A 24,801-nucleotide genomic window follows, 5' to 3' on the forward strand; every position below is an offset into this window, starting at 1 on the left:
AATAGTTTTTTTTTTGAAACAACAACTTTTTGTGTGTTAGCCTACCGCATTCCCTAACCGTGCCCACCGAGAAACTATAAGCTGCCACTTGACAGTCGTTGTGTCACTATAAGAGCAAAAGTCTCTGGCGTAGCTCGGAATTCGAATTGACAACCTTACAAAAGGCATTGCTCAAATCGTTCACTGGCATAATCCATAAAAAATAACCCAAGTGAAGATCATATTCGAGTCTCCATTAGAGAATCCAAACCTTCCAACCACTAGACGAACTAGTGGTGGATTCAATTGCAAATTGAGTTACTTAAAACTTTAGAAAGTTTTTTTTATATTGGTTTTATTAATCCCAACTATCATCTTTTGGTCGTTGACGGTCCCAACTAACTAACTGACTGCTGACAGTCCCATCTTTCATTGCTCCCAACGGTCCGCGACTAACAGAAACCTAACGTCGTTACTTGTAGATCGCCGGAAAAACACTTTTAACCTAAAAAGACATCTATTTTGCCAAAAAACTTAACCTGAACACCGTCGCCACCATTAACTAACTTACCACCAACCAACTACCACCACTTGAACACCACCAAACGAATTCGACGATAGTTCCAGGGTTCCGAGAACCTCAATAATTTAGATATTTTTTTTTTCTAGAAAAAGGTTCCTAAAGGTCCGATCAAATGCTACAAAAATGTTTGAGATGAAAATGTTGAGTTTTTCAGCGACCTACAACTAAAGATGCTAAAATTCTGTCAGTCGCCGACCGTTAAAAATAAATATTAAAAGATAGAAGATCGTTATCAGTTATTTCGTTAGTTAACACTCGTCGTAACTAAAATATAATAATACTTGATATTAATAAAATAATAGTGATATTCTGTTGTACATAAGAAACCGAGTACAACACGGAACAAATCTCGCGTCAACTCCGGCCACCGTCCGCCACCGTCCACCACTGTCTCCGGCCACTTCACACTCTCTAATGCACACCAAAATCCGCCTACCGAGCAGCGGCCGCAACACTCCGTCACCACCACTATCTCCTCTCCGATCACCTCACCTCCGCCACCGCGCCGGAAAATCCTCCGGCCGGTTCAATTACACCGTCACCAACCGGTCACTCGCAAACCGTATCGCGTGGATCGTGTTATCGGTGTTATTACGCCGGCAAGGCGTGTTTCTGTTTGCGCCGTTGCTTTATATCTCCGGTATGCTGTTTTACGTCGGGACTGTATCGTTAGATGTTGTTATTCCGGACGTCATTAAGGTCCGTAGGACTCATGGATCGGTTTACCGGAGTCCGGCAGTGTATGTGAAGATGAGGCGTGAGATGGATGCTGATAATTTGACGTCTGATGTGGTTTGTGGTTTATTATTATTATTAATATTATTATTATTAAGTTTGACCTGATTTTATGTGTTATTATGTTTTGAACTAGAGTAATTACGATACAAAAAACGAAGTAGAATAGTTACTCTAGTGTTAGCATAATTACTTTAGGTATTTTTACGTTTATCACATAGTGATAAGCACGTTAGAAGTAGGGGTGCAAACGAGCAGAGCCTGAGCTCGACTAGGCCTGAAGAGGTAGGTCCCAGCAGAGACCAGTTGGTCCCGCAAGACTCACCTTGAACACGGACGTCTGCGCAAAGGCCATCTGCTCCCGCAGGACCCACCATGCTCATAGAATCTTACGCGCAGTACGCAAGCTGTACACGCAGGGAAAACCTCCCAATGGTGAAGTACCCCGCCTGTTCCCGCAGTTGCGGATACAAGCCATCAGGGAAGGCTACCCGCAGACAGCAGGGCTACACGCACAAGTCACATGAAGGAATGAGCAAGGCGGGAACAATCCCGCCAAAATGAGCCAGTCCGTATGATTCTGAAAGATCTTTTGTACTATACCTACCAAGGTATGGGTAGGACAGACGATCTGATCAGAACAACCCATGAGCCAATCACAGGGTGACAACTCACCGACAACAGTACGAGGAGGAGCACCCTCTAGTACTGTTTGTCACTATTAGCCGCTGCATACTCACCAACTCTTACTGAGGAGCGTGCGTAGCCTACAGTTGGTAGAATAGTGTTACTGTTGGCCGTAACCTACTCACCAACCAGCATGGCCTGCGTATAATCCACAGTAGGTGGGACGTGCATAATCTACAGTTGGTGGAATAGTGCAGCCGACTTTGTTACTGTTGGCCGTAACCTATCCAACAACTAGTATGGCTTGTGCATAATCCACTGTTGGTAGAACAGGAATACTATTCAGCTGGCTGTACCTTCTAGGAAACCTACCTTCGGCTATAAATACTCCAACATCTTGGAATGGTAAGATCATCTGCTATCCTGTTATCTAGCAATCTCTTAATATACACTTATATTCAGAGCAATCTAGTCTGATTCTCACGCCGGAGGGTGGTCACAAGGAGGAACCCCCCCTTCTCAGTGACGAGCTTACGGTGTTTGTTTTGCAGGTCCCCTGAAGAACAACTGTCTCTGTTGGACCTCATTCTCGTGGGAAACATTACTTAACCCCCAGATTATTTATAATCTGTCCAGGGTTCACCTAGTGTTTCTTCATTGGCGCCATCCGTGCATAAAAGCTAGAACTATTTTAGTTTTTTTTCACAATTTCTGAAGAAATGGTTAACGTTACTCCGGTCCAAAGGCCAGTAACCGACCAGGAAACCCCGGTAACAACCCCAGCAACTGGGGGGAACACCGGCGGTTATACAATCCTTACGAACACTACCCCGACTACCCAAGCCGGGGCAAGTGCAGTAAATATTCCACTGGGGTTCACCGATACCCAGCTGGAAAAACGAACGAGGGTCCCTCGCCAAACACTAGATCAAGTGAAGGCGTGGGCCGAAGCACGGCAAAGAGAATTCCAAGCCGAATTGGATGAACGCTTGCGTTCAGCTCAACAGGCTGATGAATTCGCCAGTACTCGCCAACACCTCAATATGAGCAGTGACTGCGAGTACTCAGACGACGAGTTGGAGTCCGATACCGACGCAAACCCTCGCCATAAGGCGAAAGGGAAGCGTAAGGAAACGGACGTCCAACCAAAAAGGAATTTTGGGGAAGCTTTTAAACCAATCGCGGAGAGAAACCCGCGTGACTTCTCCAAAACCTTTAGACCAACTGCTACAAATGCAGGAAAGTCAAAATTCGCAAGGGACATTGCGGAAGCAATCGCCCCGAGAAGTGCCAAACAAATGTCCAACATTGGCACTTATGATGGTCTATCCGACCCAGACGACCATTTGAACAAGTTCATTGCGGGGGCTACCGTCAGCAACTGGACGGAACCCACGTGGTGCTACATGTTCCAGATGACTCTGGTCGGAGCGGCCAGGGCATGGTTCGATCGTTTACCGATCCACCACATATATGACTGGGCGGACTTTCAGAACAAGTTCAGCCAGCACTTCAGCCAATAGAGGAAGTACACTGAAGAGCAGTGGACGATCCTCAACTGCGTGAGAGAGGAGGATGAATCTTTACTAGACTTCATCACTCGCTTCAACTCCAAAAAGCTAAGTCTCGGCAATATAAGTGAGGATCTGGTTCGCGCCGCCTTCATCCAAGGCGCCGAATACCCAGAACTTATCCGCACATTGACGGGTAAGGATGGCATGCCATCAACTTGGGATGCCATCATGACGGCGGCAAAGCGCTTTGCCGAGACGGAAAAGCAACTGGGAAGGGATCTTCCCCAGAGTACACACCTCTATACGCAGAGGACAAGAGAGAACAATGTCCGGATCGCCCGGCAGAACAAAAAGAGGAGGCTAGGTATTTGGCAGTCAAGGGTAAACTTTGACACCTCATCCAGCTCTCGCCCTCTTGTTGGCGGAAGGGACAACACACACCCTTCAAACCGAAAACATCGGTGGACGCCACTCACGAAGAGCGTCACGGAGATATTTGCCACGGAAAAATTGCCATGGCCTAAAGCCCCATTGATCCGGCAGAAACCTAATGCGGATCAAAGCAAATCCTGTGATTTCCACGGGACAAAGGGTCATGGTACTGAAGAGTGCACATCCTTGAAGGATATTATTGAGACATTTGTCAAGGATGGAAGACTTGCACATCTCGTGGCATCGATCAGGAAGGGAGGAAGGAATGACAACCGGTACAGAGGTAACAGACGAAAGCCCGTCGACATCAGCATCAACATGGTTCATGGCAAGGTCAGAGGAAGAAAAAGACGGGTGACAGAACCATGCGCGTGGAAGGAAGCGGAGGTGCGCTTCCCGCGAGTGCCAGGAGGCCCCAGCAAAGAAGGCCCCATCGTCATCAGAAGCCAGCTGGGGCATTACATCACTTCCCGCACTCTTGCTGACAACGGCGCTTCGTCGACAGTGATGTACAGGCAGTTCTTTGATAAGCTGGATGACGAAGACAAAGAACGCTTGGAAACGGTCTACGCTTCAATGGAAGGGTTTGACGGCAATACAGAAACCCCCCTGGGTATCCTATCTTTCCCCGTTACTCTTACTGTTGGGAATCATTCACGCACAGAAGACGTGGATTTTGTCGTGATGAAAAAGCCACACCACACGTACGACATCCTATTCGGAAGAGACGGGATGGCAAGATTCAACGCCGTGGTATCTTCAGTCCACGGCATGATGGGATGGCCGACAGCTGAGGGTGTAGCGATGATCACCGGCATTCCCCAGGTATGCATCGCATCTGTCTCATCTAAGCCCAAACCGAAAAAGGCTAAACCAACCATCACCGAACCGGAAAAATGGGCCTTCAATGGCAAATACCCCGACCAGGCCGTTACCATTGGACCAACAATCGTTGATCCCACCCGCACCCTACTCAAACGCTTACTGCAGAAAAACGCTGACATCTTTGCGTGGGCACCAGCTGACATGACTGGTGTACCCCGAAGTAAGGCGGAGCATAAGCTCAAGTGCGATCCGGCTGTTACGCCAGTCGTACAAAAGCGCAGAGTAATGGGGCCTGAACAAACTAACGCGTGTAGAACCCAAGTCAAGGAACTCCTTGACGCAGGCATCGTACGCGTTAGCAGATATCAAACATGGGTTGCAAATCCCGTAATGGTACCGAAGAATGACAAACAATGGCGCATGTGCATAGATTTCAAAGATTTGAACAAAGCATGCCCCAAAGATTGTTATCCGTTACCAGAAATTGATCTTAAGGTGGATTCGTTGGTACCATTTCGCCTTAAATGCTTCTTGGATGCGTATAAGGGGTACCATCAAATCCACATGGCCGTAGATGACCAGGACAAAACCGCATTTCGGACGCCCGATGGTACATTTTGTTATAAAATGATGCCATTCGGGCTTAAGAATGCAGGGTCCACGTACCAACGACTGATGGACAAAGAGTTTCATGCCCAAATCGGGAGAAACTTGGAAGTCTATATGGATGATTTGGTCATCAAAAGCCCCGAGCCAGAAGCGATGTTGAAAGACATTGAAGAAACTTTCAACACGCTCAGAAAGATAAACATGAAGCTCAACCCGAGCAAGTGTTCATTTGGGATGGAAGAAGGGAAGTTCTTGGGAGTCATTGTTACTAAAGATGGCTTCAGAGCGAACCCTGAAAAGGTCGAAGCCATTATTAAAATGGAATCACCTACCACCATCAAACAGGCTCAGACACTGAATGGACGACTAGTCGCACTTAATCGCTTTTTGGCAAACCATGCGGATAAGTCGTTTCCTTTCGTGTCAACATTAAGAAACTGCTTAAAGAAAACGCACTTCCGCTGGACACCAGAAGCGGAAGCAGCTTTTCAGGAGATTCGGTCACGCCTGATCGAACTCCCAACACTTACAGCACCACAAGCGGGAGAGGAGTTAATCCTATACCTTTCCGCAACAGATAGAGCAACCGGGGCAGTCCTGCTAATAGAACGAAAAGGCATCCAGATGCCAATCTACTATGTTAGCCGTGTACTAACAGACGTAGAAACCCGGTACTCTACCCTCGAAAAATTAGTCTTAGCAGTTATACACGCTTCACGCAGGTTAAGACGATATTTCCAGGGCCACCCAATCACCATTCTCACCAACTTCAAAATCTCAAACGTTCTAGGCAAACCCGAATTATCGGGACGTCTAGCCAAATGGGCAATTGAATTGGGAGAATATGCAATTAAGTACAAGCCAAGACCAGCCATAAAAGGCCAGGTCCTGGCCGATTTTATTGCAGAAGTCCCCGCTTCGCGGGAGAAAGAGTGCCAGGAGGAGGCTCAACCCTCCCCAGCACAGGACATCAATGATGTCTGGCGACTCTACACTGATGGAGCAGCCAGTAACGAGGGTTCAGGCGCAGGGTTAAAATTAACCAACCCAGCAGGCCAAGAATATACTTACGCTATTCGGTTGGATTTTCCAAGTACGAATAACGAAGCCGAATACGAAGCATTCTTAGCCGGTTTGAGAATTGCACGTAAGATGGGAGTGAAAAACTTGGAAGCCCACGTGGATTCCACGCTGGTGGCCAACCAAATAAATGGGACGTACACGGCTGTGAACGACACAATGGCCCTGTACCTCGCCCAGGCAAAAACCCTCATGCGTGATTTTAATGATTGTAAAGTCATACACGTCAAGCGCAACGAAAACAAATCTGCGGATGCGTTAAGCAAGCTGGCGTCACTAGCCTTCACCCATTTGGGAAAGGACATCCGCATTGAACTCCTCAAAGCACCATCAGTCCCGCACAAGGAAATTTGTGTCATCCAAACCGGTACAGAAACGTGGATGACACCAATAATAAATTACCTTGCAGCAGGAACACTACCAGAGTCAAAAACACAGGCAAGAAAACTACGCTGTAAAGCACTAAATTATCAGCTCGTCAACGACATCCTTTACAGACGTAACTTTCTTGGCCCACTCTTGAGATGCGTGGACAACCAAGATGCTGACTACCTCCTAAGGGAAGTACACGAAGGCATCTGTGGAGTACACGCAGGTCCTCGCGCTGTTGTAGCCAAGCTAAACAACGCGGGATACTTTTGGCCGGGGATGCATACGGATGCACTGGCATACATCAGAAAATGCAGGTCTTGCCAGCTTTACGCACCCAACACGCACCGCCCAAAGAATGAACTTGTTCCAGTCACTTCTTCATGGCCATTTCAGAAGTGGGCCATCGATGTGACAGGCCCATTTCCTACAGCAGCAGGAAATGTTCAGTTCCTAGTGGTAGCCATCGACTACTTCACCAAGTGGATAGAAGCAAAACCTTTAGCCCAAACAACCGCGAAACATATCAAAAAATTTATTTGGGAATTTATTATTTGTCGTTTTGGACTTCCACAGAATTTGGTGAGCGATAACGGCACCAACTTTGCTGACAAGAAGCTACAACAGTGGCTAAAAGAACTTCAAATCACCCACACCTTTACCTCAGTGGCACACCCGCAAGGTAATGGTGAGGTGGAAAGAGCAAATAAGAGCATTGTCGAAGGCATCAAGAAGAGACTATCGGAACACAGATCCGGCTGGGTGGACGAGCTTCCGCACGTCCTTTGGGCAAACAGAACGCTGAAGAAGGCCAGTACGGGAGAAACCCCGTTCAGCCTCACTTATGGCACTGAAGCCATGGTCCCGGTCGAAATTGGTCTACCCTCACCAAGGGTCTTGAGTCAGCCAGAAGACAATGATGCGGAAAGACGGTTGGATCTTATGCTAACCGAGGAACGCAGAGACTTAGCCGCAGTGCGTGAAGAGAACTACAAACGACAAATGCAAAAGTACTACAACACGCGGGTAAAACTCTGCAACTTCAATATAGGAGACTACATACTGCGTAACAACGAGGCTTCAAACCAAGAGCGCCCGGGAAAGCTGGCCCGGGTCTGGGAAGGGCCATACATTATCAAAGAAATCCTGGGAAAGGGCGCATACCGGCTCGAAAGGCTCGATGGCACTCCCATCCCAAGAACATGGAATGGAGCTCAATTACGCAAATGTTATATGTAGATCAATTCCAAAACTTGTAAAGAAAAGGCCTAGAGCCACTTCTAATGGAAATGATTCTCCTTTCATAATGTGTTTACCTTTATACTTATGAACTTCCCACTGATACCTGTATTCACCGCGTAAACGGGAAGAAGTAAGTCGTTACGTGTGGAAGGCGGAAAAAACCCGCATAAACACAACGTTAAGGGAAACCTACACGCAGGTATGATGTAAGTAAAGTTTAGCCATCCTTGTAAGTGCAAGTGACGGTCTTACCCGCACAATCACGAACAAGGAAGCAAAACTTCAACCTATCATCTACCACGTTCAAAGGTTATCCTAAAAAAAAAAAAAAAAAAAAAAGACACGCAGGTCAGATATGGGTAAAGTTTAGCCATCCTACTAAGTTGTAACGATTCCGGCAAATTCAGGTATACCCTAGCCGGTATATACTATTTACGTGTCATTTAAATATTGATTATATGAGTTATAGTACGTATATACGAGTATATATGATTCATAGTACGAATCATACTCGATTATATAGTGAATCGTATTGGAATTACAATTAACCAATGAACGATTATTGAAACCCGAACGAATCGGGAATTACATTATAGACGAAGTATATAATGTTTAGTGATATTTATGAAGTATTAATGCTTCGGGATAAGTAAATTATAGCACAGAAAAAGGATTTCGATTTAATAGTACGTCGGTACGCTAAACGAAACCTTTAACACCAAACCAAGCAAGAGACGATCAATCAAGCCGAAAAAGATGCGTAATTATTAATAATATGATGTTTTAATGTCATGGGTTAAGTTTTTAAAGTTTTTAAATCAGTTATATATAAATTTTATGTTAACCCGAAAAACAACCATTTTAGGCCCGTTTTAAGCCGAATTACGAGTTTAAACGAGAAACGAACTGAACCAGATTATCCACAACATTATCCGGATTGTGTAATCCAAATATGTGGCTATGGTTTGAGATGTGGGCCCCCCCCCACACCACCATATGGCCGGCCACCCTCCTCCCATTACACTTTCATTTTCCTTTTTTTTCACATCCATTCTCCCAAAATCCTCTCTAACTCTTCATCCTCCATCCAAAACCCAAGCTTTTAAGCAAAATCCTAAGGTAAAAACTTGATTCTAATGGTTGATTCTTGGTTTTGATTCTATAATATGAAGAAAAGGAGGTTTCATGTGAAAAATGGGTGAAACCCGAGATGAAACCGATTCTCGTGTGATCAAAGGATGTATACAAGTTATACAAAGGATTTTGATCCAAGTAATTAGTTAAAAGAGTTTAGAATGAAATTTTACGGTTAAAATCTTGTGAAAATGAGTTTTCATGTGAAAGACGGGTGAAAACCCGAGATGAAACCGACTCTTGCATGATCAAGAGATGTATACATGTTATACAAGGGATCTTGGTCCAAGAAAGGAGTAAAAAGAGTTGAGAACGGATTTTTACGGTCAAAATCGTTGTTTTGATGTTTTAACCGACACTAGGAAAGAAATGGCTTGATTGTGGGTATAACTTGCTTGGTGTGGTGTTGATGTGCTTGTAAGTGTTGTATCTAGCGGCTAGCAAAGGCTAGAAACCGAGATCCTTGCGATCTAAAGCTAGAAAACACAAAATAGTTCGGTTTTCGTGTGTATATGAATTATGGACAGATTGTTGTGTGCTTAGAGTTGGGTCACGAAATTTCACAGAGATGATCTACACATGAAAATAAGAGATCTGTGAATTTTTGGTAATTTTTGGATAAAAGATGAATATTTGGTGAATTTAATGCTCGGTTTTGGCCAAAAATAGTGAAAAATAGCAAAACATGATGAAAAATTCCGGAAAATTTAAGATAAGCTTTTTATAACATATAAAAGTCACCCACAAAATTTGAGCTCAGTTGGAAAAGTCTAAGTAGGCTTTTCGGTGAAACGAGTTCTAGGGCTTTCTAGCCCGGTTTTGGGTGAAAATGGCTTGAAAAATAAGTTTTAAATTCTGGAAAAATTCCAGGAAGTTATGAGGATGATAGAGATCATCCCAGAAAAATTTGGGATTTTTCTAAAGTGTTTTGGTATTTTTGATATATTTAGTGTTTTAATAAGATAAAAAAAAATAGATAAATAAATGTAAATATAGGAAAATAAATCTGGGAAAATTCCAGAAAGTAATGAGGATGATAGAGATCATCCCAGAAAAATTTGGGATTTTTCTAAAGTGTTTTGGTATTTTTGATATATTTAGTGTTTTAATAAGATCTAAAAATAGATAAATAAATGTAAATATAGGAAAATAAATCTGGGAAAATTCCAGAAAGTTATGAGGATGATAGAGATCATCCCAGAAAAATTTGGGATTTTTCTAAAGTGTTTTGGTATTTTTGATATATTTAGTATTTTAATAAGATTTAAAAATAGATAAATAAATGTAAATATAAGAAAATAAATCTGGAAAATTTTTACAAAATTCCTTACTGTCAAATTAAGTTTTGTGCAAAATTTCAAGACCCGAGACTAATCGGGTAATTATTTGTGCTAAAAAGAACATAAAAACAAGTTTTTAAAGCTTAAAACGTGTAAACCGGCAAAGTTCGCATAAGCGAGCTGACTGGTACATGAAAACTCTAAAAATGGACTATTTCATAAATCTAAGTAAATTAAGTAAAAATAAATCATCCGAAAATAATTCGGATGATTTGGGTAATTTTACCCGATTTTACCGTTTCCGGCACCGAAATGACGGAAACGGGCCCCACGGCCAAACGGGGTGTCAAACCGAGCTATAATTTCATCACTTTAACTAAATTGACTGTCAAACTCTAAGCAATGTCACAATCTGAGTCCTTAGAAGTGTCACGGGGTTAACATTGTCCCCGAATCGAGTACAGTACTGGGTTAACAATGCTCCCAGATGTACCGATTGATACGTATTTAAGTTATGGGAATTATATAGTAACGACTAGATATTATATTACAGATCCAGGCACGTAGCTGTTCCTTATATTACTCACCGACTCACAAAAGGTGAGTTTTCACGAGCCCCTTTTAATGAATTGTTTTAATTATATTTTCCCGGGGCGGAAAACATGTCTTATTTAAAGTATTTAAGTACATACCGATCGTATGGAAATACTTGTATATTTATATATATATGGTTTGATGCACAGAATATATAAATTGTTTATCAAGGGTTATTATTGTTCTGGGGTAACATAGTTCCCAGGGGTATTTATTGTTCTGGGGTAACATAGTTCCCAGGGGTTATTATTGTTCTGGGGTAACATAGTTCCCAGGGGTAGTTATTGTTCTGGGGTAACATAGTTCCCAGGGGTTTTTATTGTTCTGGGGTAACATAGTTCCCAGGGGTTATTATTGTTCTGGGGTAACATAGTTCCCAGGGGTATTTATTGTTCTGGGGTAACATAGTTCCCAGGGGTTATTATTGTTCTGGGGTAACATAGTTCCCAGAAAGTTAATGGAAATGTTCTGGGGTAACATAGTTCCCAGCATGATTATATTGCTAATAAATGATTATTAAAATGATTTGTCAGTGTTTATTTAAATTAGTGAAACTCACCAACTATTCGTAGTTGACCCGTTTTCTTTACATGTTTTCTAGGTATGCCCAAGTTGGATTGATTGATGTGTGCTTAACTATCTGTGCTACCTGTTGGAAGCTTGCTGCTCTATGTTTTGTAATGAATTTATTAATGTCTTATCGGTAAAATATGTGTGTAACACCTAGACAGTAATGAAACTCGCAACAATGTAATATGTTATAAATTAATGTAGTGGTATTTTCTTTATAAGCAATGCTGTTGATATCAGATGTGTCTGTTGCATCCCGTGTACGTTTCCGCTGCGGTTACGGGGTGTTACAAAAAAAAAAAAAAAAAAAAAAAAGACACGCAGGTCAGATATGGGTAAAGTTTAGCCATCCTACTAAGTGCAAGTGACGGTCATACCCGCACAATCACGAAAGAGGAAGCAAAACTTCACACCTATTATCTACCACGTTCAAAGGTTAACTTATCCTCAAATAAGGTAAACCTACACGCAGGTCAGATGGTAAAGTTTAGCCATCCTACTACGTGCAAGTGACGGTCCTACCCGCACAATCACGGAAGAGGAAGCAAAACTTCACACCTATCTACCACGTTCAAAGGTTAACTTATTCTAAACACTTGGAAAATTGCTAATTTAAACTTAAGTATGTAAGTCATATAACGTTTATAAAGCAAGGAATCCAATGAATCAAGCGGTCTTAGCCGCACAAAGATTTACATTTCATAAATATTCGTTACAAGAATGGCCGGGTAACTACCCGCCTACAAGAAAGTAAATCTATACAAACTAAATCTATCCTAGTAGTGGGAAGGGATCTTCAGGATCAGGCTTCAGGGCCACTTCCACTTGGACCAGCGCCGTCAGTAGAGCGTGGCTGTTCAAGGTAAGCCTTAAGGATAGGTAGCCCATCATCAGCAGCAGCAATTTCATTCACCTTCTCCACCACCGGATGCGGGAAGGCGGCGTATTGATTTACTGCTTGGTCATATATGGCTTCGGTATCTACATTGTACAAAGGGAAGTTGGATGGCGGGACGCCTTTCTCAACAAACCCTAGACCAAGCAGGAAGCCGACCCGTTCCCCATCCTCGTGAGAAGCGTTGAGGGCTGCGCTCATTGCATCGTCGTAGGATGTCTCTGAGAAGACCCGATGCACAACCTACAAAAGAAAATATACAAGTGTCAAACACCTTTTCTATGTACAAAGGAAAGCGTGAAGACATGAAGATAGACTTACCTGAGACAACGCTTCTCGAAGAAGCCATTCCTTGGCAACCAGAGCTTCTTTAAGGGCGGCTTGAGCTTGGGTGCAGGCGCGTTCGGCTTCGCTTTTGTTAAGGTTGGCAAGTAGCACTTCCTTTGCGGCAGCCTCTTCGACGCCCTTAAGCTTCCGCTCGGTATGGTCAAGCACGCCCCTCTGGTCCAAGATCTCCTGGAGCTTCTTGGCATCTTCCATCGCCAAGGCATCATGAGCGCGTTGGAGAGCCTCTAATTTGGCCTTGAGCTCCTCGTTCTCCACGCGTAAAGGCTCAGCAACGGCTTCAGCCTTGGTGGCCCTCTCGGTCGCGTTCCTTGCAGTCTCCTTAGCTAGCCGAAGCTGTTCGTTAACAGCTTGGGCAGCCTTGGAGCGGGCCTCGAGTCGCGCTTGAACCTCAACCTCGAGGGCCTTGAAGGCCTTCTCCTTCTCCGCAGCAGCTGCGGATAGCTTTTGGTTCTCCTCCCGAAGAGCCCGCGCTTGGGATACTTCCTTGGCGCGAGCTGCTTTCAACTTGTCATTTTCACGACAAAGCAGCTCGACGCGCGGCTGCATCCGGGCTTGGAGAACTCGAAGCTCGTTGGTTAGCCTACCCTCCTGGTAGCTAGCCATGGCTTCCCCCAACGCACCATGGGGAGCAGCGTGGCGAGCCCATTCCACGCACTCCACAGGGGTACGAAGGGTTGTTCCTCGGCGTATGTTCCATCGCGGAACATACACTTCATTGGAATCCGAAACTGCAGAAAACAAAAAGCAGTTAGGAAAAGATGATAAAATATATGTGAAAAAGGGCCAAAGGAACCCTACTCACCTGTAGGATCAATTACAGGCCGATAGCCGCCGAACTCATCACCTGAACCCAATGGAAAGCCATCCAAGAGGTCAGGCAGATGGGAAGGTGGCGGAAAGATACGAGAAGCCCCACGCGTACCTGAGGGACCAGCCGTCGTTGCCGGGGGCATGGTAGCAGTCGCCGTGGTCGCCGCCGCGGTCGCTGCCGCGGAATCTGCGGCAAAAGTAACCGCCGGCTCTGTGAAGGATGCTGTAAAAATCGCACTCACAGCCGGCGGGTGACGTCATCTCGGCTGGAACAGTCGGCTCAGTATGAGCAACTGAACCAGCGGAAGCAGGCGCAGGCGCCTGGGTCGACGCCTCAGGTAGGCTGACCAAGCCTACCGTCATTGGCGGAGAGGTTGTACTCGGCCCCTCACCCTGGAATGCGCCAACATCCACACCTGCGTAAAGAAGAAAAGTGTTAAAAAGACTTGAAGATTAAACTACGAAGATAAAAGCTAAGAGAGTTGTACTTACAGGTTTTCTTCAGCTTGAACGTACGAACGGGCGGGGACGAACCCGATGGAGCCGGTCTCTTGATGCCGGTCACCGTTGTCGTCAATGGTTCTCCAGAGGTAACAGTCGTAGCCTCCGGAACAGTGGTATTCTCACCACCGGGCTTCCCCGCCGCCTCTTCACTATCTGACTCAGTGTCAGATAGGAGCACTGGATCGGCTGTGGAGGCCGCCTTCTCCTTCCCTTTCCCGCCGGCAGCCCGCTTCTTCCGCACTAACGAAGGACCATCTGCGGATTCCTCAGAAGAAGACACGGTGTAAGGAATTCCAGCAGCGGGTACAGCACTGAGGGGTGGAGGAGAGAATAACGCCTTACCTGGCCGCCGGTAGCTCAGGATCTCGTGGCCCAGCGGATAGACCTCCACAAACCGATCCGCTGTTTGCTCCAGGATGGGCAACTGGTTCTCGTCAAGAGCACGAGTACCCATCCGCACAGGATCGTCAGCTTCCCGCGGGTACAGGAGCGACTCCAAATTGTTCCCCTCTGAAAGAAAAGAAACAGTTAGAAGACAAACTCATATCAGCAAGAAAGACAAGACATACCATAAGGAGTAGAGTTCAAACCGTATTCGAGAAGGATGGGAACCTGAGACGCCTCCTTCCATACCCGGCTCATCCCCAGCATCACCATCCCGGACTCCGCAAAACGGTAAACCGGAGATTGGACCCGGGATATCTTGGCAAACCATTCCGCCTCCTGGTAGTTGGTGGCGTGGTGGCTCGGAATTGCTTGGCCATTTTTAAACTTCATGGCAATGGGGATGGCGCGGGCAGAAATGTAGAAGAACTCCCGCTTCCACGATCGGAGACTACGCTCGGTCGCGCAAATCTTCAAACCCTTGATCCGGGTTGTCAGGGTGTACCACCCCTGGATGCACCTCCAAGTATAGAAGGTCATCAGGCGGTCCACATAGGGCTCAATGCCCAGAATCCGGCACACCCACTCGAAATGGCGAATCTTGGCGATCGCCATGGGGTGCAACTCGGTCAGATGAACACCGTGCCTCTCAAGGACACGGTAAACAAACTTTGTCAATGGGAACCTAAGATTCCCATAAACAAAGAATGCTGCATAAACCCCGATCTTGCCTCTGGGGGCATCGTACACGGTCTGATGGGGTTCAGGAAACTCAGGCTCGAAAGGATCGAGCATGAACTTCCTAACAACATACCGGTACTGATCGCCGGGCAGAGCACACTGGCACTCACCAGCAGTACTCCTGTCATCGGTGGTAGACTCGAGATCATGTGAAGACATCTTGCAGAAAGCGATTTCGGGAAAATGCTTGCCTGAAAAGGGGAGTATTTGCCGGAAATCGCTAAGAAGAAGAAGAGAAGGGTGAAGGTGTGAATTAAAAAGGACCCTCTCCCCCTTTATATACTAATCGCAATTAATGCGGTGAATTTAATGCGGAGGAGAGAGAAATCGAGGGTGCAATGAAACTATGACGCGTGGCAAAAAGCAAGCTGGCAACAGCTGTAAAAAGTACGCGTGCCAGAAATTTCGCGGCCACGCGCCCGAAAAATCGCGCCCACGCGCCAGAAAAAGCGTCTGGAATGACCATGTACTGTCACGTCACCATAACTTCCTGCACGTCCTGACACAGTCAGAAGAAACTGTCGCACGACGTTTCAGATGTTTGGACTGTTCTTATCCTCACCAACCTTTCGAATTTCAAAATTCAAAATTCAAAAAGATTCAAAAGTAAGCGGGAAAATACCCCTTACCTTGGCAACCAAGTAACCATAAGACGGATGCGGGTACAGTGTTAAGGCAAAACCCTTCACATACCTAGCACCCGCAGGGAATTGAAGCCAAGAATACCCCGGCAACAAAGTAACTATAAGACGGGTGCGGGTACAGTGTCAAGGCAAAACCCTTCACATACCTAACACCCGCAGGGAATTGACGCCAGGGGTACCTTGAAAGTAAAGTAACCGTAAGGCGAGCGCGGGTACAGTGTTAAGGCAAAACCCTTCACATACCTAGCGCTCCGCAGGGAATTGAAACCAAGAAGGATCTTCTGGGCAATGCTTGCGGAAACGGAAATAACATCCCCGCATAGCGGGAACGTCGAGAACTACATTGTTTGAGGCTCCAGGATGGAATTGGTGGTTTAAACATAATTGATCACTATGTTCAAAACCACTAAAACCTCAAGGAGAATCCACACAAGTGAGACTCAACGCTCCTGACTTGCGAGAAGGTTACATACCTACCCGCATCATACCCAAAGATCAAGCAAAAAAATCGGGAATTTTTGCAAGTGACATTAGGAAACCCGCGGGAAGAATCCCCACGGAGAACCTTAAAACTAAAAACCCTTTTCAAAACCCCTTGCTTAAAGTCCAAAAGTTCACCTCACTTCATTAAACATTCATGAGAAGAACATTGGACTGGGGGGACTTGAAGAGGTAGGTCCCAGCAGAGACCAGTTGGTCCCGCAAGACTCACCTTGAACAGGGACGTCTGCGCAAAGGCCATCTGCTCCCGCAGGACCCACCATGCTCATAGAATCTTACGCGCAGTACGCAAGCTGTACACGCAGGGAAAGCCTCCCAATGGTGAAGTACCCCGCCTGTTCCCGCAGTTGCGGATACAAGCCATCAGGGAAGGCTACCCGCAGACAGCAGGGCTACACGCACAAGTCACATGAAGGAATGAGCAAGGCGGGAACAATCCCGCCAAAATGAGCCAGTCCGTATGATTCTGAAAGATCTTTTGTACTATACCTACCAAGGTATGGGTAGGACAGACGATCTGACCAGAACAACCCATGAGCCAATCACAGGGTGACAGCTCACCGACAACAGTACGAGGAGGAGCACCCTCTAGTACTGTTTGTCACTATTAGCCGCTGCCTACTCACCAACTCTTACTGAGGAGCGTGCGTAGCCTACAGTTGGTAGAATAGTGTTACTGTTGGCCGTAACCTACTCACCAACCAGCATGGCCTGCGTATAATCCACAGTAGGTGGGACGTGCATAATCTACAGTTGGTGGAATAGTGCAGCCGACTTTGTTACTGTTGGCCGTAACCTATCCACCAACTAGTATGGCTTGTGCATAATCCACTGTTGGTAGAACAGGAATACTATTCAGCTGGCTGTACCTTCTAGGAAACCTACCTTCGGCTATAAATACTCCAACATCTTGGAATGGTAAGATCATCTGCTATCCTGTTATCTAGCAATCTCTTAATATACACTTATATTCAGAGCAATCTAGTCTGATTCTCACACCGGAGGGTGGTCACAAGGAGGAACCTCCCCTTCTCAGTGACGAGCTTACGGTGTTTGTTTTGCAGGTCCCCTGAAGAACAACTGTCTCTGTTGGACCTCATTCTCGTGGGAAACATTACTTAACCCCCAGATTATTTATAATCTGTCCAGGGTTCACCTAGTGTTTCTTCAAGGCCCGAGCTCGGCTCGTTTAACTTACACAGAGCTTGGCTCGTTTCGAACTCTATTTTCATAGCTCGAGCTCGGTTCGTGAGTGGATTTTGAAGCTCGAGCTTGGCTCGGGCCCGGCTCGTTTACTATTTAACAACTATTTTTTATATAATAATAATTATTTTTATATATTTTATTCTATTATAATTTTATGTATAAAACAATATATATTATTTAGTTATTTTTATGTATTTTTTCATAACATTATATATGTATTGATTAATAATTATTATATATATTTAAAAAATTAGATAAATGACAGGCTCGTTTAGGCTCGCGAGCTGGCTCAAGCTCAATAAGTGAAGCTCGGGCTCGGGCTCGGGCTCATTCATTACATAAGCTTATTTTTGGCTCAAGCTCGATTAAGCTAGACTCGATCGAGCTTTTTAATGAGCCGATCTCGAGTAGCTCACGAGCAGTTCGGCTCGTTTGCACCCCTAGTTAGAAGCTGTTAACGATAATTACTCTAGTGTTAGCATAATTACTCTGGTTGGTTATTTGTACACTTCTCACGTTGAGCTGTTTTGAACTAGATTAATAAGTACGGTATTAATAATAATTTGACGGATGCGGATAATTTGACGTCTGATGCGGTTTGTGGTTTAGTATTAAGCTTGCCCTAATTTTATGATTATTACGGTTTTCAACGAGAGTAATTACGCTAGTTAAAAAATAAGAGTGATAATAATTACTTAAGTGTTAGCATAATTAGTTTGGTTACGAGTTAAAAGTTGTTTTGAACTAGAGTAATTACACTGCAAAAAAGTGAAGTAGAGTAATAATAATTATTTTAGTTCAATTACTCTGGTTAGCATAATTACACTGCAAAAAAACTGTTGAGTAATTGCATTACTTTTACTCCAGTGTTAGCATAATTACTCTGGTTACGATCTTCACGTTAAAAGTTGTTTTGAACTAGAGTAATTTCACTACAAAAAGTTGAAGTAAAGTAATAATAATACTTTTTAGTGTTAGGCTGTTAGCATAAATACTGTACACTTCTCACGTTAAGAGTTGGTTGTATTTGATCGTAATACTGCTAGAATTAACTTGATTAGTTTTTAGCTTAGTTGAACAGTTAGTTAATATACAAGTTCATTTGATTCTGTTGTGAAGAATTCACAAGCATACTATACATAATTTACTGCTTGAAAGTTAGATTAGACATATATCGTATATGTTGAGTTTCACAAGCATACTACTGTGATGAATTCACAAGCATAAATACTCAGTTATTCACTTATTTGTATGCTTCTCACCAGGGCTGTAAACGAATGGTTTCGGTGAACTGTTTGGCAGGAAGTTCGTTTTTATTCGTCTGTTTAATGAATGAGCTAACATGAACAAAGAACTTCGTTCGAATAACTAAATGAACGAACACAAACGGAGGCCATGTTCATCCAATGGTGTTCGTGAACGTCCGACAATGTGTTCGCTTTATGTTCGCTAATGTTTGTTCATTTAAGGTGTTTAATATTTCTTAATGACTTTTCTAATCTTATCTAATGGATTACAGCTGTTCGTATTTGATTCTAACATTAGCAGAATTAACTTGATTAGCTTTTAGCTTAGTAACAGTTACTATACAGGTGCATTTGAATATTTATTTGATCCTATTGCGAAGCACTCATAAGCATACTATGCATGTACTGTTTGAAAGTTAGATTAGACATATATGTTTTGTTTCTATTACTTTGACTAGAACTGTGGCAACAATTAGTTCAAATTCATCTGCGTTTTTGTCTCAGTAATTGCTAAGCTAAAGTTATGGTTCTTGACAAGTTGCATCAGTAATCGGTAGGTTTTAGATGCTTCATGTTATCATGTAGTCAAACCCTAAGTAGTTAGCATATGCATGGTCAAGTTGAGTCATTCTTTACAAATTTCACATTGTATATAAAAATTTGTATCGGTAGTTACTCTGATAGTGTGATAGAATAAACTTGTGATTTTGACACATCGTTACTCTTTTCGTATTTGGAACTTAGAAACCAAAGAATTATGCTTTCTTTTTCATTGAACTAGTTGTATATCCGTGTGTAGCATCTACAGATTGAGGATCAAAAAGAAATTTAATAGTTTTTAGGGAAGTCAGTGAAGTCATGTAGTTTGCTGGTTTGTGTGTTAAAAGTAATCAACTATGAACAATTAAGTATTGATATGTGTATATGCTCGGTTTATGTTTAATTAAACGATTTAGTTAAACTTATCATTTATGTACAGGGGTAATGGTATTCACAGAATTATCTGAGGTCAAAAGAAAACCACCTTAGATGGTTATGTGAAACATATTGTGTATAGGGGGGGGGGGGGGGGGGTGCAAACGAGCCGAGCTACTCGAGATCGGCTCGTTAAAAAGCTCGATCAAGCCCAAGCTCGAGCCTAAAAGTAAGCTCGTTTAAAAACGAGCCCGAGACCGAGCTTCACTTATCGAGCTCGAGCAGGCTCGCGAGTCTAAACGAGACTGCCATTTACATAATTTTTAAAATATATATTTAATAATTATTAGTTAATTTATATAATATTATGAAAAAATAAATAAACAAAACTAAATAATATATACATACAATTATAATAGAAAAAAATATATAAAAATAATTATAATTGTACAAAAAATAATTGATAAATAGTAAACGAGATGAGCTCGAGCTTGAAAATCTACTCACAAGCCGAGCTCGAGCTTTGAAACTAGAGCTCAAAACGAGCCGAGCTCGAGCTGGAGCTCTGTGTAAGATAAATGAGCCGAGCTCGGGCTCGTCTCGGCTCGTTTGCACCCCTAATTGTGTAGATCATTATTTGCTAGCTTTTAGTGGTATTTGTAGCATTTAGCAAGTATGGTTTTAAATATTTTTTTCTTTTACAAGCTATTACCGATTTACAACACGAAATTTGATGTAGATATCTTCTGTTTGGAAACATGTTAAAGGTGGAGACTGGAGGCCCTGTGTAAAAAAGTTTTCAGGAGGTATGACTTATGAGCACCAGTCATTATATGACGTTTTTGTATCTTACTTTATTAAGGCTTGAAATGACACTCTTACAAATATAATCGTCCCAGTTTTTTCTGTTTTTTAGGCTTGCCGGAGTCAAATGGGTACATATATGTAGAGGCAAATGGTGGCTTGAATCAACAAAGGACATCGGTAATTTAAGTACCTTTTATATTAATTTACTTTCAGTTTTTAAAACTTCAACACATTAGCTTTCTCTCTCTAGATTTGCAATGCAGTTGCTGTGGCGGGCTATCTTAATGCGACACTTGTCATCCCAAATTTCCGTTTTCATAGCATCTGGAGAGATCCTAGGTTTGTTAACATGATCTTCAACTATACTATGAAGAATTTTTTTTAGTTTAAACTTTGAATTGTTTTTGTTTTTCCAGCAAATTCAGCGACATATACGACGAAGAATTCTTTGTTAAGACATTGGAAAATGATGTGCGCGTGGTTGACTCAGTACCTGGATACCTTATGGAAAGATTTGACCACAATTTGACCAACGTATTCAACTTCAAAATTAAGGCTTATTCACCCATTCGGTACTACAAAGATACAGTTCTTCCAAGACTTCTTGAAGAAAAGTTAGTTTATTATTTTCTAATTACAAATATTGGTTTATTTCTGAATATATTTAACTTGTTATTATGCAGATTCATAAGGATTTCACCATTTGCGAACCGATTATCATATGATGCTCCCCCTGATGTCCAACGGCTTCGATGTTTGGCAAATTATGAAGCTTTACGGTTTTCAAAGCCACTATTAATAATGGGAGAAACATTAGTTTCAAGAATGAAAGAACGCAGCGCAAATAATGGTGGAAAATACATTTCTGTTCATCTACGTTTGAGGAGGTTCGTTGTCTATATTTTTATAAATCATAGTGCAAATAATATCGGGTGCAACTTTATATTAAAATATTATGTAACGAAAATGTTTATAGGACATGGTAGCTTTCTCTTGTTGTGTATATGATGGTGGAGCTAAAGAACGAGAAGATATGATAGCTGCTAGGGAGAAGGGGTGGAAAGGTAAATTTACAAAGCCCGGTAGAGTTCTTAACCCCGGAGCCAATAGGGTTAATGGAAAATGCCCCCTCACACCTCTAGAAGTATGCTTTTTTTTTTTTTTTAATTTCTTATATGTTTATTAACTGAAAATGAAATTAGTAAAAAGAATTTTAAATGCTTAGTTTTTGGTATGGGTCAAAACGGGCTGGTTTGGTCAACCCAAGACACCTTTTATCCAAATTTTAAACATTTGTTTGTGTATTGAATACCCGAAACATATCTTTGTTACTAGGTTGGTTTGATGCTTAGAGGAATGGGATTTGATAAAAGTACGTCTATATTCTTAGCTTCCGGGAGAATATACGATTCTGAGCGACACATGGCACCACTTCTAGAAATGTTTCCTCTTTTACAAACAAAAGAGATGCTTGCATCTGCTGAGGAACTTGCTCCATTTAAGGTTTTAACTGTCTTTCTCAACTTTAATTTTAAGGTTCGATCAATTGTCGGGCTGACTCATTTTACTGCTTCTAGAACTATTCGTCCAGGATGGCTGCTATTGATTACATAGTTTGTCTTCATAGTGAAGTATTTGTTACAGCCCAAGGTGGAAACTTTCCTCAACTTTTGTTGGGTCATAGAAGATATCTGTTTAATGGGCATTCAAAGACGATCAAGCCCGATAAACGCAAGTTAGCGGTTTATTTCGATAACCCAAAAATCGGGTATGATTTCTTATTCTAGATTACTTGCAAATATAGATTCTAACATCTCATACATATGAAGTAGAGGAGTCAATTTTTGACCCAATCACTTCATGTTGATTTGAGTTGTGCTTTATCTCAAACAGGCCAAACGGGCCAATTAAACAATTTAGCTAGAAGGGAATCAATCAAACGGGCTGAACGTGGCCCAAAGTTTAATTCTAGAAGGAAATCAATCCAACCGGTTAAAACCTGGTCAAAGCCGATCCTTTACCCTAAAAAAATCAGGTTGGAACCGAAACCGGTCTCAGCAAAAATCGGGTTTGACTTTGTTTGACCCAGCCCGGCCCGATTTCAACATGAACTGGTTTGGGCCAAAAAACCGATTTGTGCACATCTAGAGTCGTCTATGCGTCACTAAAATTGATTTGCACGACACAAGCTCTACCTTCACATGATAAGAAAAGACGGACAAAAGTACTTGTACTGTAAGGGTATAATTGTCTAAAGAGATTGTAGTGTCTCCGCTTCTCATTTTTAACGAATAAACCTGCTAAATCGTTTGTACATTGACATAGATTAGACTTGTGGTAATATTCTTTTTATTATCATCATATTTTAGTAAAAAAATCAGGAAATGGACAAATAAGTGTTTCAGGGCAGCCTGAATCCGGCCCGTTTTGAGATATTCGTTCTTACTGAATGCCACATTGTTTCAAATGTTTTATATGATGATTCTATTATTTCATTATAGCAGTATTTCCTGATTATTCATTCATTTCAGCTGGCATACATTCAAAAGGCGCATGTTAAGCATGCGGGCCCACAGCGACTCAAAAGGAATCGAACTGAAAAGGCCAAACGACTCGATATATTCATTTCCATGTCCAAATTGTATGTGCCGTACAAACAATACCGATGATTCAAGAACAACATCCAAGTCATGATTCTACAAGTCAACTGAAGTCAAAGAGTTTTCCGAGATACGTTTTTCAATTCTCGGGCGCACATTCTGCGAGCCAACATTGAAAATTCTTTATTTTTTCCTCTACGCTTGAATAATCGGCATTTAGAGCTTCAACAAGGATCATTAAAGATGGAAGTTAAATGATTACATTAGTTAGAAAAAAAATGTTGATATTTTTTATGGTAGTTTTATAATCTTCATGCGGATGCCGTATCGAACAAGCTAGATTGCATATATTTCCAACCTGGTTGTTCGTTGATGTCGTTAGTTCGTGCACAATCGAGCAAATTTGAGTTTATAAAATCGATTCCGTGACAATATGATCTGTTCCCTTCCTATTTTTATAAAAGTTTTGTTAATAGCTCCCAACTTTTACATATTCATATGATAATCAAAGTATCACCTGGTACATGATTTCGGGCCGTTAAGGTTCATCGAATAAATGGGCATTGATTCAGCTAGGGGATTCGGTAAGTGATTATGGTTTGTGAACCCGTGATGTTTGCCGAAGAACAATGAAAAAGGGATGGAAACTGGGGTCGGGTTGTTTGGTAGCCTCTTAATGATTCAATTGATTGGCTACCTTTTAATCGGTCAGAGGTCAAGTGTACTTGATTCATTTAAAAAACATCTCTTAATGGTTCATGGAGCCTCCTAATGCAGTTTTACAAAACATGCTAATCGATTCAGAGGCTACATCTTAATTGGTCAGGCCTTTTAGTGGCTTAGCACAAGATCCAGACAGCCCCTAAGTGTGTTGTATTAAAGGGTTAAACCACAATATCATAAATACGAGTGAAAAAAATTATATAAATACGCAAAATAAGAACATATATGTTTTGTACTGCAAAACTTGTAGACAATATGTTATGGTACATCTAGCAAGAGATCTTAATCGCTATTTTTATCTGCGTGTTTTAATGAACCTGCACGCTTCTTTGGCTTCATCTCGAGCAATCATTGTCCATAACTCAAACGCAAAACCCATCACAACGTGCGGGCACATTAACTAGTTTATAGAAAAAGTTAACACACTTCCAAACAAAAATGAAAGTTTATAATGTTCTTGGTGTTGCTAAATATGGGTGGTTTAAGTTATCAAAGCATAACACGCAGAGTGCTATGACGGATCTAGAAAGGGTTTTGTTATATAAAAATGACATATCTTAAAGTTTTAAGGTATACGATACATAAAATTGCGGTTTACCAACAAAGTTGAAAGTTTTATCCCAGAGACCCTAGCTCAGTGACAAACCCTGAAAAGATGTAATACATCTAAACTCACATATACAAACAATGTTTTCAATATAAAGTTAAACTTGTATAATTGTGGTTGGATTTTTTATTTTATTTTTTTGAATAAAAGATTTAAACCTTTAAAATAATAGGCATAGAAAATTAGGAATACCTAAGTTTCTGGTCATTGGGCTAGTAAAGTTTAAACCAATTTGGGCCTAAGTCACAACATAGTTTTAACATTTGATATTGGTAATTATACAAATTGTATTAGGG

At 42.4% G+C, this 24,801-nt stretch overlaps 1 protein-coding gene across 1 annotated transcript; it reads left to right on the plus strand.

Annotated features, from left to right (window-relative positions):
* The first annotated feature begins 961 nt into the window (after positions 1 to 961).
* Positions 962 to 23,454, plus strand: LOC143611694 (protein ESMERALDA 1-like). The gene is made up of 10 exons (XM_077085866.1): positions 962 to 1,354; positions 20,508 to 20,574; positions 20,685 to 20,752; positions 20,826 to 20,914; positions 20,992 to 21,189; positions 21,259 to 21,466; positions 21,552 to 21,719; positions 21,911 to 22,078; positions 22,153 to 22,343; positions 23,107 to 23,454. The coding sequence occupies exons 1-10, from the start codon at positions 977 to 979 to the stop codon at positions 23,267 to 23,269; spliced, it is 1,698 nt and encodes a 565-aa protein (XP_076941981.1). The 5' UTR covers positions 962 to 976; the 3' UTR covers positions 23,270 to 23,454.
* Positions 23,455 to 24,801: the final 1,347 nt, after the last annotated feature.

Source organism: Bidens hawaiensis, unplaced genomic scaffold (assembly GCF_021521415.1).
Source record: "Bidens hawaiensis isolate Kalapana, Puna unplaced genomic scaffold, B.hawaiensis_p1.1 tig00032029_1, whole genome shotgun sequence".
Taxonomy (NCBI): Eukaryota; Viridiplantae; Streptophyta; class Magnoliopsida; order Asterales; family Asteraceae; genus Bidens; species Bidens hawaiensis.

Coding starts and splice junctions, on each gene's coding strand:
- LOC143611694 (XM_077085866.1), top strand. CDS start 977: ATGCACACCAAAATCCGCCTACCGAGCAGCGGCCGCAACACTCCGTCA. Junction 21,467..21,551: donor ATCTACGTTTGAGGAGGTTC/GTTGTCTATATT, acceptor AAATGTTTATAG/GACATGGTAGCTTTCTCTTG. Junction 22,344..23,106: donor TTCGATAACCCAAAAATCGG/GTATGATTTCTT, acceptor CATTCATTTCAG/CTGGCATACATTCAAAAGGC.